General features: G+C 47.4%; 1 protein-coding gene across 18 annotated transcripts in view; it reads right to left on the bottom strand.

Annotated features, from left to right (window-relative positions):
* The window catches only part of Itpr1 (inositol 1,4,5-trisphosphate receptor type 1), a 343,419-nt gene that overhangs the window by 78,672 nt on the left and 249,656 nt on the right, over positions 1 to 15,091 (bottom strand). For all 18 annotated transcript variants that reach the window (XM_076567490.1, XM_076567491.1, XM_076567493.1 and 15 more), the window contains one exon: positions 85 to 265. In XM_076567490.1, the coding sequence (XP_076423605.1) occupies positions 85 to 265 (181 nt within the window). The remainder of the gene's footprint in view (positions 1 to 84; positions 266 to 15,091) is intronic.

The raw sequence follows: 15,091 nt of genomic DNA, 5'->3' as shown, positions 1-15,091 counted from the left end.
ATCTCTGGAAGTCATGAAAAGCACGCAGCAGAACAAAGGGCTCCCGGGCAGGCTCCGGTCCCACCACCCCACGAACACTATTACCTTTCTTCCGGGATGGGGCATCCCTGTCCACTTCATCGTCTTTCTTTTTGTTTCCCAAGTCGCTGGTGTTCACGGTCACTGTTGCCTTGATTTCCTGCTGGGCCACCTTCATTCGGTCATAAAAGACCTTGAAGAACCTCTCTGACTTCTTATCTTCCGTCAACCGGCAGAAAAAGGAGTGCTGCCGTGGAGAAACGACAGATTCTCAACACCCTGACAGGCCCGTGAGACGAACTCATTTAAGACGCCCCCCCAGTTAAATGGGGACCCTAGGCAGTCGCGCGCCTTACAAATGACTGAGGACTGGATGGGGGCTAAATACCACCACATACATATTCATCCTCTGGGGTTTAAGGCCTGAGCTTTTCAACGTGGGACCTTCCAAAAAGCTGCTGCGCGTGGAGCAGCCTCTTCAGCCAGCGAAGAACCACTCCTCTCGAGGCTCCCCAACACATACGGCAACTCCACAAACAACAGAGAGGGGGTTTCAGTGACCACGGCACCGAGGTCACCTGTCCAAGGTCTTCTCCGTACCCCTGTGCACATCCCTACAAACAATGGACGGAAACATGCCGTCTGCTCCAGAGGGCTTATTCATAGGGAAGGATGACCTGGAGGAGTCCACAGGCCAGACTGCGCCGTGTGAGTCAAGTGCTCAGGAAGGTATGCAATGACATGGCGGGAACTTAGAGGAGGGTGACAGTGGGTGGAGCAGCCTCAAATCTTCAAGGAAAAAAGCGAGTTTCAAATAAGGCCTCGCAGGATCGGAAGGAGCAGCTAGACGATGTTCAGAATTACCAGGTAGCCTGCCTCTCGGATGTGCATTTGTTTTTGGCCCCATTGCAAGCAATAGTGTATATTGTTGATGGGAAAACACAATATGGTGTCTCTCCTTCATTTACGAGTGCTCGTTTTCACCCCCTTGCAAGAACCGCACTGTTGTGAGTTATTTACATAAAAATACAATACGTTCGTTTCCAAAGGAATGAGACACAGCTCCAGACAATGTATTGCCTCCCCTCAGGAGCTCTTTCTGTCTGTTTCATACCTGATTCTGGCAAGATGGAAGTTCCCACACAGGGGAGCCCTAGGCTTCCAATGCTGGAAAGCACTATTTCAGCACAGAAGACCCCTAACTCCTCTAGCTCTTACGTGTATATCCCCCAATTCCCAACTCAGCAAAGCATCCCACAGAGCCACGGGGTTCCCATCTGCCACCAGGTGGTTGCAGTTACCCTGGCTCTTCTGGCCACTGACAAACCATAGTGACCAACATCTGTCCAATGTGCTCATGTACTTTCTTGCTCGAGTCCTCTTCTTCTTGCTCCTTGTTCTTGATTTCTGGTTCATTCTTGTATACAACACAGGATCGGCCCCTCCTCTGTATACTCTCGGATTCTGACTTTTCCCTTCCAAGCATTCCTGCGTGGCCAGCCCCATCTCTACCCCCTGGACCGTGTGGTCACTGAGTCCTCTATGACCCTGCCTCTTCAACGAAGTTCACACCTGGAGTGTCCTTCACTGTCCTTTGCTGCCTTTTGATCCTTTTCTGGTTTCTTCTTATGTCATCCAGTCGCCCACCTGCTACTGTGACCCTGTCATGAGCTGGGCAATGTGTCAAGTACATGAGGAACAGGAGTGAACCCAATACCACCCACCATGAAACTGGATGAGGAAAGGAAACAGTAATTCAAGTACCACCCCAATGACCACTTAAAGGCTTATCCTTTTGTCCCGAGGAACGAGATCCAAGGGTCTCCTGGAAGACAGCTCTGCGGCAGACGATTCCAGTGCCAGATCTTTCCATAGCTAGGCCCTCCTCATCTTTTGATCTCACCACTTGGGTTACTTCCTTTCTTAATGAAGGCACCCTAAACAAAGCCCAGGTCAACTGCTTCTTTTCAAAGGCCCAGTTCTGTTCTCACTGGAGCTAGATGCTCCGAAATCTCACTGTTGTGTTTACTGTCCACCTGCTCACTGGCTTGCGCAGAAGCGTAAGCTCTGTGAAGGCAGGTGTCTTAGCCCCGTGACCGGCAGCCACCCCCACGGCACCTTGATGAGGCTCAGCCTAGAGTAGGCACTCCATAGACATCTGACAGAAGAATGTCATGAACCTAATGTTCTGTTTCTTCTTTTGACTAGTTCCCCTCAGTGGCTTCCTTCTTTCATTCAGCAAACTTGAGAAAAATAAATGCTGTCCAATAAATAAATTCTGAAAAACTGCTTAAATATCAAAAACCAAGTTCTAATGGTTCTCCCTAGCTGGAGCCAACACGTCCACAAATAAAATGAGCTGCGAGAGGATGAAGAACCAAACCACAGCTGCTTAATTCCTGGGACTGGCCTTCCCATGGACACAGGCCATAGAACACCTTCCCACACTCAGGCTCACAGGAGAGGCTGCTCAAGGGAGACTCCTGGGACTCACTTGAAGGCAAGCCCTCAGGACGATTCATGCAGTTACCATTCCAGCGTGGGGGCAACTTTAAAAGTATTTGGGGGCAATCTGGTCATTCGAGAGAGAAAAAAAAAAGTACTTCAAGTAAGAAACTATATAAGTAAACGAAGCCTGTCATCTGTCTTCCCCGACAGTGAGTGGTGGCACACAGCCAGCCTGCTGCAAACCACGGGGCTCAGCATCCAGGGGGGTAACCCAGCCGATGTCAGCTGATACCTCCAGGGTAAGAGAAGCTCTCTTGAAAGGAGAGAAGGGCAAGGGCTTCTGTGTTAAGTCTGCAACTGGCCACTTTGTTTATTCTGCATTATTTATACCAATCCTCGGTCAGCTCTTCATGGACCTGAAGCAGCTTTATGAAGAGAATAAGAAAAAGACAGTGACTGAAGAAGGTGAGAGATGCGTATCCTCCCCCCGCCCCCAGCCCACCCCCTTTCAGCTACACATTTTCTCATCAAAAGGAGAAGTGCAATCAGTGCCTTGAGGGAAGCTCTTCCAAGGTGTGGGTCTCAATCCCAGGTCCCTCAGACACTCCCGCTGCTCTACCCCAGTGAAAGGGCTGCCACAGTACGTGGAGTGCACAGCCCAGGCCCACTGCCTGGCTTTATAGCTCCTCTACCCGGGGTCACCCTAGAAAATAACGGTCTCTGATGTCTTGCTCTCCTCATCTGCAAAATGAGTAGAGTAATAGTATGGTGGTCTTGAAGTCCCAGAGAGAGGATCAGAGTCACTCTCACAGGAGGTCAAGGTCACTGGCCTCTTCACCAGGTACCAGGAGGAGAACCCTTTTGTGGAGCATCTTAACCAAGGACCTGACGAGTGTTAATTCTCAGGACCCTAAAAGACAACACATGTTAAATATATTACACGCCCTCGACATAATTAGGAAGACCGTGACCTCGGCGGAACAGCCAGATGGAGTGGTTTAGGGTATAATGGAGCACAGGCTCAGGCTCTCAGAAAGACCAAGCTACACAAAGACAGCTGGAAGAAGACTTCCAGTCTCTCAAAGGAAGTGGTGGCATCTTCTGTAAGAAGGGAAGTGATACTGACGGCAGAGAGAGCGAAGAAGTGGGGCCTTCGACCACACAACGAGGTGCGTCACGTGGAGAGGACAGATGTGGAGCCACTCAGGGCTCTGGGACAACCTGGCAGAGTCAGCTAGCGCCATTCACTTGCCTTCTCCCTGGTGAGATCCAGACATTAAGAGACTGGGCCCTTCTCACTCCTCACAGGTCTGCTCGCTATCTCATTAAACCTCTTTCTGAGGTAACCTGTCCATGGTGCTAAGAAGGGAGAGAAGGTATGGCTTTGTCACACCACGTGGGGCTGAGGACCAGAGCAAACAGGTCCACAGCCCCAAAGACCTAGTCGTACCTGGCCTCATGTCCACTTTCTCCCCTGAACCTATTTCAGTGAATTGCCTCTTCCCCCAGGTCAAGAGCTGTCACATGGAGATTTTACTTTTTCTGAGTCTTTTCCTCCATACCAGCTGGCAGATGTCAGGGAATCCTTCGATGCAAATCTATCCCAGGGCGAGAAACACTAGATGGCAACAGGAATCAAAATGGCGGTTGTCTCTGAGTAGTGGTGGGAAGTACTATAAAGGGCAGTAAGAGAAAGTTCTGGAGTGAAGGAAGCAGAGTGATCAGCGTGGCAGTTGCACAGATGTAGCAAACAAGGGGTTTCTTGGAGACATCCACATCCTCATCCCCGTATCCTGCCAATGTGCACTGTACCAATGTGCACTAGACATGAATGCGGCAGATGGAATGACTGCTAATCATCCAACCGTCAACAATAAGACAACCCCGGATCACCACAGGGGCCCGCTGTCATCACTAGGGTCCTTCATCATGGGGGAAGGCAGCCAGCAGGTAGGGGGAGAGCAGTGGTATTGCTGTGTGTTTAAAGGGGGAAGCTGGGAGACTAGCTAAGAAGTATAATCATCTTGTAGGAGCTGCAAACAGCCAGGAAGGGGAGTGTCCCTGGAGCCTCTATCTGGGAACATGGTCTTGCTGGCACCTGAATTATAATCTAGAAAGACTCATGTTGAACTTGTGAGACAATGAATTTGGTAAGCCCAAGCCTCTAGATTTGTGCTCATCTGTTACTGTTGCCATACAGTAAGTATAAAAACATTTAAAAATATCTAATCAAGTTCCACTCTTCAAATCTGTACATATTACCATGGGTAAAAATTGTACCACACTGAAGAGAAAAGCCTGTTTTGGTTCCAGAATGCTAGGGAACTAACTTCGGTAATCTATACAGATGGGGCCACTTTCAGCACATCCCTGGCCACCCGAGGGAACGCCATCTGCCTGCCCTTCACTGACCTGTCCTCACCCTTCTTCTGTTATCTCCAAATCACACTGGATGCCAAAACCCTGTTCATAGATGCTGCCTCATCAGTCTCTGAGGAGATCGCCAAGACAGATAGCATCGTTCATAAACCCAGCACACTGCACACAAGCGCGCTTGGGTCAGGGGAGGTCAGAGGCTTGTGGCAGAGCCACAGAAGACTCTCTCCTTCTTGCCCAACAGGAAGATAGCCTTGGTGGGCAGACATGAGCAGAGGCTGGAAAAACAGAGGAAACAGGGCTTGTTGAGGGGCAGATGCTTACTGCCAAGCTGCGACACGCGAGGTATGGCAGGTTTGCACGTGACATGCTTGAGGGAAGGAAGTGGGGTCAGGGGTAGGGTAAGGAAGTGGCTGCTGGCCCCAGCCATCTCCAGGCAGCGGTGGGGGGTGGGGGTAGGGACGAGGACAGCCATTATCAGCCAAGGTACAAAACAAAACAAAAGAGAGAGAATGCACTGTCTTGTGAGAAGACACCTTATATAAGAGAGGCAGGCATAAAGGATCCCTTTGAGATGGTATCAGAACCACCCAAACTCCCTCTTGAAACTAAGTCACAACGTTTACAAAATACCCATTTGGCTGCCCCCTACACATTACACAAATGAGAAAACTGAGGCTCACACAGGCAAAGGATTTTGTAAACATCAAAAGAAGTTCTTTGTCTCCTTAACCGCCTGTCTTGGTTAGTTTCTTGTCAGCTTGACCCAAGCTAGAGTCACCAAATAGGGAAACTCAACCGAGAAAATGCCCCCATCACCTTGGCCTGGAGGCAAGCTTATGGGGCATTTTCTTGATTGATGTGGGAAGGCCTATCCCATAGCGGGTGGTGCCCCCCCCCTCTGGGAAGCTGGTACTGGGTTGTATAAGAAAGCAAACAGAGCAAGCCAGTAAGGAACATTCCTCCATGGCTTCTGCCACTAGGTTCCTGTCCTGACTTCCCTCAGTGAGAGACTATGACCTGGAAGTGTACGATGAAATAGACCCTTTCCTCCCCAAGTTGTTCTTGGTCATGGTATTTATCGCAGCAATAGAAACCCAACTAAGATGTTGCTCAGTTCAGTTCTTCAGGACCACAAAAGCTTGTGGTTAGAGAGTCCGAGCTGGCACTCCTATTCTATGATCACTGCCTTGGGGAGAGTTTTCCCATCTTGGGCTGAGTGTGATAGGTGCTAATGAACTGAACGAGACAGGTCTCAAATAAAAGAATAATACCATTACCTGCTATTCTGGTCCATCTTGAAAATAAACTACTACTTAATTAGCCTGTTGGCCACCTGCTACCTCCACACGAGACCTTACAAAGAAATGCAGCCTGGCTTATTTTATGACAAGAGGTACCCTGAGGTTAGGGTCCAGCAAAGAGTAGAAGCATCCTGCAGAAAGCAGGAAGATATCTGGAGTGTGCTGGGAACTTTTTTAAGGATAAGAGGTGACATCCCTAATTAAACCATGGGCCTGAGGTGTTGGAGAAAACCACCACAGCAGATAGAGGCCCTTCCTATAACCTGGACATACAGCCAGGAAAATAAGTGAAGAGGAGGCAGAGGTCTTCCTCGGCATAAAGGAGGCTCCAGCGCTCAGAACTCAGAAGAATGGCAGGCTTTTCCACATGGTACTCCCTGGAAAGTGAGCTATCTGCTTGTACCTGCCCAGGCACTGGGCTGCTCAATTTGGAGGGGCCTCTCTGTGGGCATCTCAGCCACAGGACAGGGGGATAGAAGGAAGTAGAGATGCCTGTGATCCAGAATGTCTCCTCATAGGAGCAGCCTAGGGCCAGGGTGGTGGTGGGGCTTTGATCCTTCTCCAAAGAGAGACATTTGTACCCGGTGGTGCCACCTTCTAGAAACACTCAAACTGGACCCTGAGAAAACCCAGAAAGTGAGATATTTTCTCCTACTTGATTGCTTCACAAGACATGACCCTGACTGATATAGTCATGACGTTGTATACTCGGCATGGCTCATTTATCTGCTGCAGAATGAATTAAGTCCTTGGGCTGAGTCCGAGAATTTGAGAAATGTGGCTGAGCAGTGAGCCAATGATGGTGTGTCCAAGAGCTGGTGGAGCGCCTACCTTTCCTCTTTGCTTTACTCTTTTTAGCACTAGCTCTGGGACTTGGGGGGCATCTTAACTAAATTTCTGCCTTCCCCAATGGAACAAAGCAATGGCAATGGCTATGGACCTGTGATTGAGATTTTACCACTTCCTGGGGACCCTTTTTGTAAGTTACATAGTAGTCAACAGCAATGGAAGTATGCCAATTTGACAGGCATTGCCCAAGTATGTGATACACACTGTCTCCATTCATCCTCAGCTACCCCATGGGTAGGTGCCATTATTATCTCTACAGACGAAGAAACAGAGCTTCCAAGAAGTTACATAACTTGGCAAGTCATACATACTACTTGGTGCCCCCACACTTAGCCTGACATGCTTCTGACACTCTAACCTTCAACCACTGCTTTGTTAAACTTATCTCTGCTGAACAAGAGTCTGTCATAGTCTGGATACCTTGCAGCTTTTTATAAGCCATCCACTGATATTTTCCAACCCTGTCATAGGCATAAATGTAGACCACTCTCATGGTGAAGAATCACTGTGAAAGGTATCAAGGATGCTTAATACATTTGTTAACTCTGAAATCCCTTTCTGGCATTTGAACGTTTGCTAGAGCTGGGGCTTATAAGCTCTCAATAAATCACTATCACACAATAACTGCTGTAGGACTTGAGTCTTTGTCTTAGAAACCAAGGATAATGATCACAAGTCAAAGATCAGAAACCATGAGGCAAAACATTACCCTGGGTTAGGCACACTAGCCCTGGAGAACTGGAGCTCAGAAATTAACATTTTGGCCTTGGCTCCTCACTAGCCAATCCTATGGTCTTAGGTAACTCAACCTCATTTGTCTCTTGAGGATTCTGTATCTGAAAAAAATGAGATTATACCACCTGCCTGGACTTTATCACATGGAGGCTGGGGGTCCATCAGGGTGGCGGTTATAAAACTGTGAAAAATGATCTAACTCCTACTGAGCCTGAAGTAAATGTATGGTCATATTATTATCTAACAGTAATACCTGTGTTAAGGGAAGACACTTGGATATAGGATAGATGGATCCAGTAGGTGAGGATCAAAATCTCCTATTCAAGTAACATTCAGTGACTATCCCATATGGTATTGGTAGCTTAGGAAAGCTTCCAAATTGACAGCAAAAACATGGTAAATAGCATTACCCAGTAGCTGTTACAATGTAGGAAATAAAAGTAAAACCAGTTTAGACTATTTCTAGCTATAGAAACCGATCTGATTTCTGAAGACACAGAGCTAAGCACATTAGCTTCTACTTCTTAAAGTGAACTACCTCCAAAGCTAGAATACAAGCCTGACATTAGGCCTGCCTTCCTAGCCAGTCCTAAGTGTCTGTCTCTCTCTCTTAAAAAAAAGATTTTATTTTTAATTATGTGTGTATGTGTGTCTGTGGGTAGGTATGATACATGAGTGCAGGTACCTGCAGAGGCTGGAAGAGAGTGTTGGGCCCCTGAGAACTGGAGTTACAGGTGTTGTGAAGTCCTTAATATGGGTGCTGGGAACTAAACTTGGGTCTTCTTCAAGAACAGTATGCTCACTTGTTAAGTGAGCTAACCTCCTATCTCTAGTCCCTTAAGTCTTTTGCATGAACTTTTCTCCAGTATTTACAAGATGGATAGATAAAAAGGGAATATCTCCCTTTGCAAAAGTTATTAAAACTCAATATAAACAATCAAGTTTTAAGCTGAGTGTGGTGGCACATGCCCTTAATCCCAGCACTCAGGAGCCAGAGGTAGGTATTGATTTATAGGCTCTAGGACAGCCTTGTCTACCTATTAAGAGGATAGTTAATGCCTGTTTCAAAACAAACAATCAAAAAAGGTCACTTTTTTTTTTTTTGCAAGGTTTGATGGGCTTTAACTAAACACCTGTAGCTCTCACTTCACCAAGTTTCCTGAGACTGTTTCAGGCTTGAATGAGCTAAGACATAAGATAAACTTCCACATGGGAAGGGAGGAACCATCAAAGAAAGCCAAGGGTGCACAGGAAATCATCAACGTCTCAGCGTCATTTTTCAGAAATGAAGTTCTGCCTCATCTGAGCTGTGGAGCCACCTTTGATGGCTTAAAGATGTACACCCATTTTCAATTCTTCTGCCAACCAAGAATGGACAGAGGACATGTTCAGGCCTGACCCTGACTTCTGATGCCTGAGAGAATGGGTAAAGACAAGGATACCCTCACTTGGATTCACTAGGTTCCTGGTCTTCAGGGTCCAGGCCAAAACAGACCTTTAATGATGCTTTTCAAAGGAAAATAATTCATCTGTTATCTAGCAGCCAAGTCCACCCTTCTCTGAGACGCATGCTTTTTCTGAAGCAGGAAGCTGAACGGCTCTCTCCTTCATCTGTCTCTCAGTGCCCACGGGAGCTCGCACTTGCTGGGAAGTTCTGCCCCAGCTATACAGCATAGCATGCAGATCACCATGCAGATCAGAATAGGAATAGTTTCATGCATATTCATCACCAATATCTCAGCCAACAAAATATACTTAAAAAAAAATTAGGCCGGGCAGGCATGATAGCACACTGCAATCCTGCAATTCCAACACTCAGTAGACTGAGGCAGGAAAAAAAAAAAATTCACGAAATTAGAGATCAGCCTAGGCTACATAGTGAGAACTTGTCTATAAATAAAATAAAGAAATAAGTGAAATGTCTTTCGAAGCAATTGACTATACAGGTATGCCAGCAGCAATCACTCGCCTGTAAGATTTAAGAGTCACTCAGAAACAAAGCCATTGCTTTGGAGAACTGTGTGTCTCTGAGCTTTTTTTCCCCCTCCAGATTTAACTACCAAAATTTGTTATGTATTCCAAAGGTCAGTATTTTTGTGGGGATACACTGGTGTGATTTCTGGCCAAAGACAGGAAGAGGAAAACTAAAGCCTCCCAGAAAAAACAAAGACGACCAATGGAATGTAAAATAGCCACAACCCATAAAAAGAGTGAAGCCAGTGCCATCCAAGAACCATGTGGTGAAGTGGAAGGGAACTACGGGGGTCTCTGATAATCTCCCACAAGTGCAAACAAGTATTTTGGTTTGTCTTTGAATGGGCATGAGCCTTGTTTTAAAATCAGCAATAGTGCCTTTTATTAATTACTATAAATCTCAGGGAAGACTTCTGTTCAAAGGATTTAAGGCCTCAGAGTCTCAACCCATGGATAGCTTATCAAACAGAGAAGAAGAAAATGGCCAACAATCTGGGATAGGGCTCTGGGGCTGCCCCAAAGCACTTTCTGGGGCGATGATGCCGAGAGTCACTTTTGGCTGTTTGTGTGAAACTCTCAAGTCCCGACTTGGCTTGCCCACGGATTCCTTGTGGAATCTTAAGTGCAGAGTGCTTGGAGGTCTCCTCCTCAGACCTCCAACCTGCATCATGACGCCACAAAAGAAATATGAGAGAAGTGCTTGGGAAAAACCAAGGAATGTTCCCTGAACTAAGTGTGTTGGCACAGGCCTAGAAATCCTATCACTCGAGAGATGGAGGCCTAAGCTCCATAGTGGGATCCTACCAAAGAAAGAAAGGAGAAAGGAAAAGGAAAGACAAGACACATGTTAGGACATTAGCATTTTCACATTATGAAACAAATGCACTCCCTATCTCCTAACCTCTCATCCTGAGGCCACCAAGGTGTCCCACAGTGAAACACACAGGTGGCCAAAGGGATATAGGAGGGCAGGATGGAAAGACACCACCCTCACTCATGCAAGTGCAGCTCAATATAAAGCAATGCACTCTACACCAGCTGCAGAGGGGCTGAGTGTGGCGTCTTTACCCTGGAAAGAGGAGGGCCCATGATTGAGGCCCTGGCCGTGGCTAGCTATTCTTTCCCACATGGACGGTGGTGATTACAAAAGAGCCCCGAAGAAGAAGTCAATTTTTCGAACAGACCATTGAGGTCAAATATCTGTTCTGTGTACCTGAGGAGACCATTCATTAACTTATACCAGCATTTCCTGACTCAGAGCTCCAAAGTTCCCAGGGACCTTGCCTTGAAATTTATAGCAGCACCAAGAATACTACTTGGCTCACACATTTTTTGTGTCTGTGCAAAGCCCTGGGGCTGAGAAAGAGCTTCACATCTTATATCCTTAGGGAGGCAGAGACCTGTGCATGGGGATGATCTGGGAACTAGATGGGTTTGGCCAAGTTACTTGTTAAAATCCAGTGGTAGTTTCCTCATCTTCAGGAGGAAAGAGGAAGATTAAGAACAACCTCAGAGGCCTATCAGGAGGAGTAAACAGGAAATACATGTGACAGTCCTCATGTTACAGGGCACCTGGCAAGATTCAGTGCTAGCCGCCTTCCACCCTTCCCAGCTCTTAACACACTTGACTGTGACAAGTGCACCAGACCATTAAAATCCAAAGAAAAATAAATACCCCCTTTCAGGCCAAAGACAAAAACCAATGGCCAGCTGTTGGAGAGCCTGCTGTCACTTACAGCCATGCCTGGACCATCCAACTCAACTCATTTTCAGACACACTCTTGAGACCATCACATCCCCCAAGCCAGCAGGCCATTTCACTATGCGGGCTCTTCAGGCAACGTCTCTATGACCAGAAAAGCATCTGACAGTGACATGTCCAGATGGCCAAATGGACGGAGGTGGTCAGGTTGAAATTACATGGTGTTCATCTTTGTTAGCTCAGTATATTCCAGCCCTGGCAACGGTAGTATGTATCCAAGCAGGTCACTGACCTGAGCCAACTTGGTGCCCTTTAGAAGCACCGAGGAGGGGCTGGCAGGGAGTGTGGAGATCACCTAATCCAGCCTCCCACCTGATGACAGGCATATTACCATAGCTCAGCAGTCACCTCATGCCACTGCCCGCCCTGCATGGTGCTCCTGCCACACTGGCCTCCTCAGCAGCTCCAACACACCCAAGCCCTGGGCCAGAGTTGCTTTCGCTCCGTTGCGTGTGGAAGGTCCCAGCATAGATGTCTCTCCCACACCTGCCCTTGCCGTCCTAAGGACTGTCTGTCTCTGCTTTCGTGTCTCACTCTCCCAGTTTTGCTATACACTGGATGTTTGCTGGTTTCTTAGCCATCTCACCCACTGGATGGTATACTACTAAAGTCAAGACTGACACTGTCCCTGCCCTGACTTGCACAAGCATTTTGTCCAGCACTCAATATTTATTGTATTAATGAATGAATAACAACCCCAAGGAAGGCACAGTTCCAAAACCCTTAAGCTGCTTGTATCTAGTAGCTGAGGTTTAATTCCGGGTATGTGAAAGCTCAAAGTCCTGCTAAGTGTCCCACTCCGGGGGGCCAGCTGAAAGCTACTGGTGTGGTGCTGGCACTTCTCAGGGTTTTTTTTTTTGCCTCTAGCTCTGGGATAGGTTCAGCCTGGTTGGGGATCTTTAATCCACCCAGTTAACCGTTAACCAATCCAGCTTCAGAGACACAGCTGCTTGCATCATTAACTCAGGAGCAGGAAGGACAATTCTTTGTGGGCCCTTCCGTCTCAGAAGCTGGCTCCCTCCCCAGGCTTGACAGCTACAAACTCAGGGCTGAACAGTCTGTGGGCTCACGTTGCAAGAACATTAATAAAAACACGTTTCTCAAACGCCGGGTGCTTGAGGGTGACACATTCTCCTTCAATAGCAGTATTTTTTTTTTTTTTAAAGTCTTGGGTTCTTGGAACAGTGGAGCGAAGAATTCATAAGATTTTACAGGACCACAGCCTTGAGTGTCTGAGCTACGCCGAGAAGCAAGCTCAAAGCCCAGGTAGAGGAAACTGGTAAAACATAGAGAGCCACTTTCAGGATGGACCTCCGGAAATCTGTGTTTGGTCGGGTCCAAAGTGCCAAGGGGAGCTGAGGCCCAGAACTGCAGCCAGCTGTGAACATCAAGGAGGTTCTCTGAACGGAGGGCTGCCTCCAGGCTTGGGTGTGGGGTGACTGCCTAGCCCCACACCAGGGATCAAGCTGCGGTTTGTCTCCCAGGACAAGCAAATTGGTAGAACACCTGTCTAGTATGCACACAGCCCTGCATTCCATACTCGGCACCAGGCAAAGAGAGAGAAATGTCTCAACCGGCAAGTTAACTCTGCTGGAAGGTTTCCAAAGGGAAAGTCCCTCCAGTTACTCAGAGGGGAAAAAAAATTACCTCCTCAGTCTGGAATCTGGGATGTTTTATGCAGATGTCTGCAGCTCAAGTTAAGGAAGGGAAGTCAGCCTGCCTTTGATTATTCAAACAGGCTACCTCTATTAAGGACTGCACAACTTGTAAGCAAGGCTGGGGTGGGTCTGATTTTTTAAATTTTTACTTAAAAAAAAAAATCTTAAGCCCATTTTGCTGCAACTATTTATTCTTTTCTATGTAGTTTCTCATTCCAATGTATTCTTCTGTACTTGTGAAAAGCTTCCATCCATTCTTGTGTGTAGGGATCAACACAAAGTCAGCACAGAAACCTAGGTGGCTCCCCCCAGAAGCCAAGGTGTAGGGAGCATTCTCCAGCAGCCACAGGGTCCTCAGCCATGCATACCTTCCTTGCTATCAGTCACCATGTGTTCCTGTGTTCCTGTGTGTGTGTGTGTGTGTGTGTGTGTGTGTGTGTGTGTGTGTGTATGAGAGAGAGAGAGACAGAGACATGGAGATCAAATCCAGTATCCCCCCTCCTTAGCCCTTGACTTTTTTTTTTAAATGTGGGTTAATTTCAACCTGTTAACTTTCAGGTAATAGGGGCCACCCAAATTACCTAAGAACCATCATTGTGGGACAAACTTACTCTCTTGTTTTCCTATGAATCTCTTTTCTAATATGTGGGATTCTATTTCATAATGTGGCCAGGGGAGACAGATGTCATTCAGCTCAGGGCAAGAGCACAGACCAGGATGTAGGGCAACACAAACAACCTCTCTCCTCCAGGGCAAACTGCTGTGCCTGAAGCAACGGAATCCACCTGGTTCCGGAGCAATCGAGCAGCACACAGAAAGCCTCCATCAGGCCCCTGCAATGGAGGGAGTGGTTATGAAAACTCACGGGAAACAGACAAGGGAGGGTGGGGAAAGAACACCTTAGGAAAAAAACTCTTCGGAGGCCCTGGAACTACACAATGGGGGGGTTTGGGGAAGGGAGGGAAAATATTCCTGTTTCCTGAGACAGCTCCAAGAAATCATGAGTGGGCGTGAGAAACAAGGAAGCTTATGGACTAAAAAGAAAGAAAAGAAAAGGGGGTGGGGGGTTGGGGAGTCAGGGAAGGGGAGAGCAGGATCTGTGAGAGACAGGGGAATTAAACAACACCATGGCAACAATGCAGTCCACCTACCCCTGGCCGCCCACCCACAGCCTGATTCTTTACTGACGCATTTTGAGAACAAGCTGGTTCCTACCAGCTCAGGAAGGTGAGCAAACCCAGAGAGCTCATTAAATCCCAGCTCTGCGACTCTTGCCTGCCTGCAGATAGTGAGCAAGGAGGACATAAATAGAAGTTATGTAACGTCTCTTTGTTGATTCCTGTGCTCACCAAAAACATGCGGCATGACCTGGTTTTTCTTTAAAGTTCGCCTCAGCCTGCTGGTTGAGGGCTCTAATGTAGTTAGGAATCATCCTGAAGTTTAAACAGCAGGATACAGACTTCTAAAGTTCAAGGGACTCCTCAGGCCCAAGTTAGGAACCCTCGGACTCAAGTACGCTTTGGATATTAAAACAAAACCAAGCAACAGAAAAGACAGGTGAAGAGTCTTGTGATTTCTTCTTGGAACCTTTCCTGATGAAAACCGACAAACTGGGAGCAAAGACTCAGATCAAGCCTCACGAAAGTGGCTCCTTGGGTTTTTGCAAGGAGCTGAGTATTTGAGACCAAGCCTTCCAGCTAAGTGCTGGGTTCTAACTACCTTCCAGGCAAAGGCAGCTGTCTGTCGGTCTGTCTTTTCCTTAACAGGCAAGACAATAAGAATTCAATAGACTACAAAGACCTCTCTATGAACAAACTGATACAAACAAGCTTTGCATTGTAAAATCAACAGGTCGTAAAACTTGGCCTGTCTTGGCCAGACCCTTCAGTGGCTGCATCCTGGGCTCAGCCACAGACTTCTCTAGGCTTCCTTCTAAGGAGACATGCTTATAGGATGTGCCACTGAGC

This window comes from Peromyscus maniculatus, chromosome 3 (assembly GCF_049852395.1).
Source record: "Peromyscus maniculatus bairdii isolate BWxNUB_F1_BW_parent chromosome 3, HU_Pman_BW_mat_3.1, whole genome shotgun sequence".
Taxonomy (NCBI): domain Eukaryota; kingdom Metazoa; phylum Chordata; class Mammalia; order Rodentia; family Cricetidae; genus Peromyscus; species Peromyscus maniculatus.
Note: the sequence above shows the minus strand (reverse complement) of the source record. Positions and strands in the feature narration are given on the sequence as shown.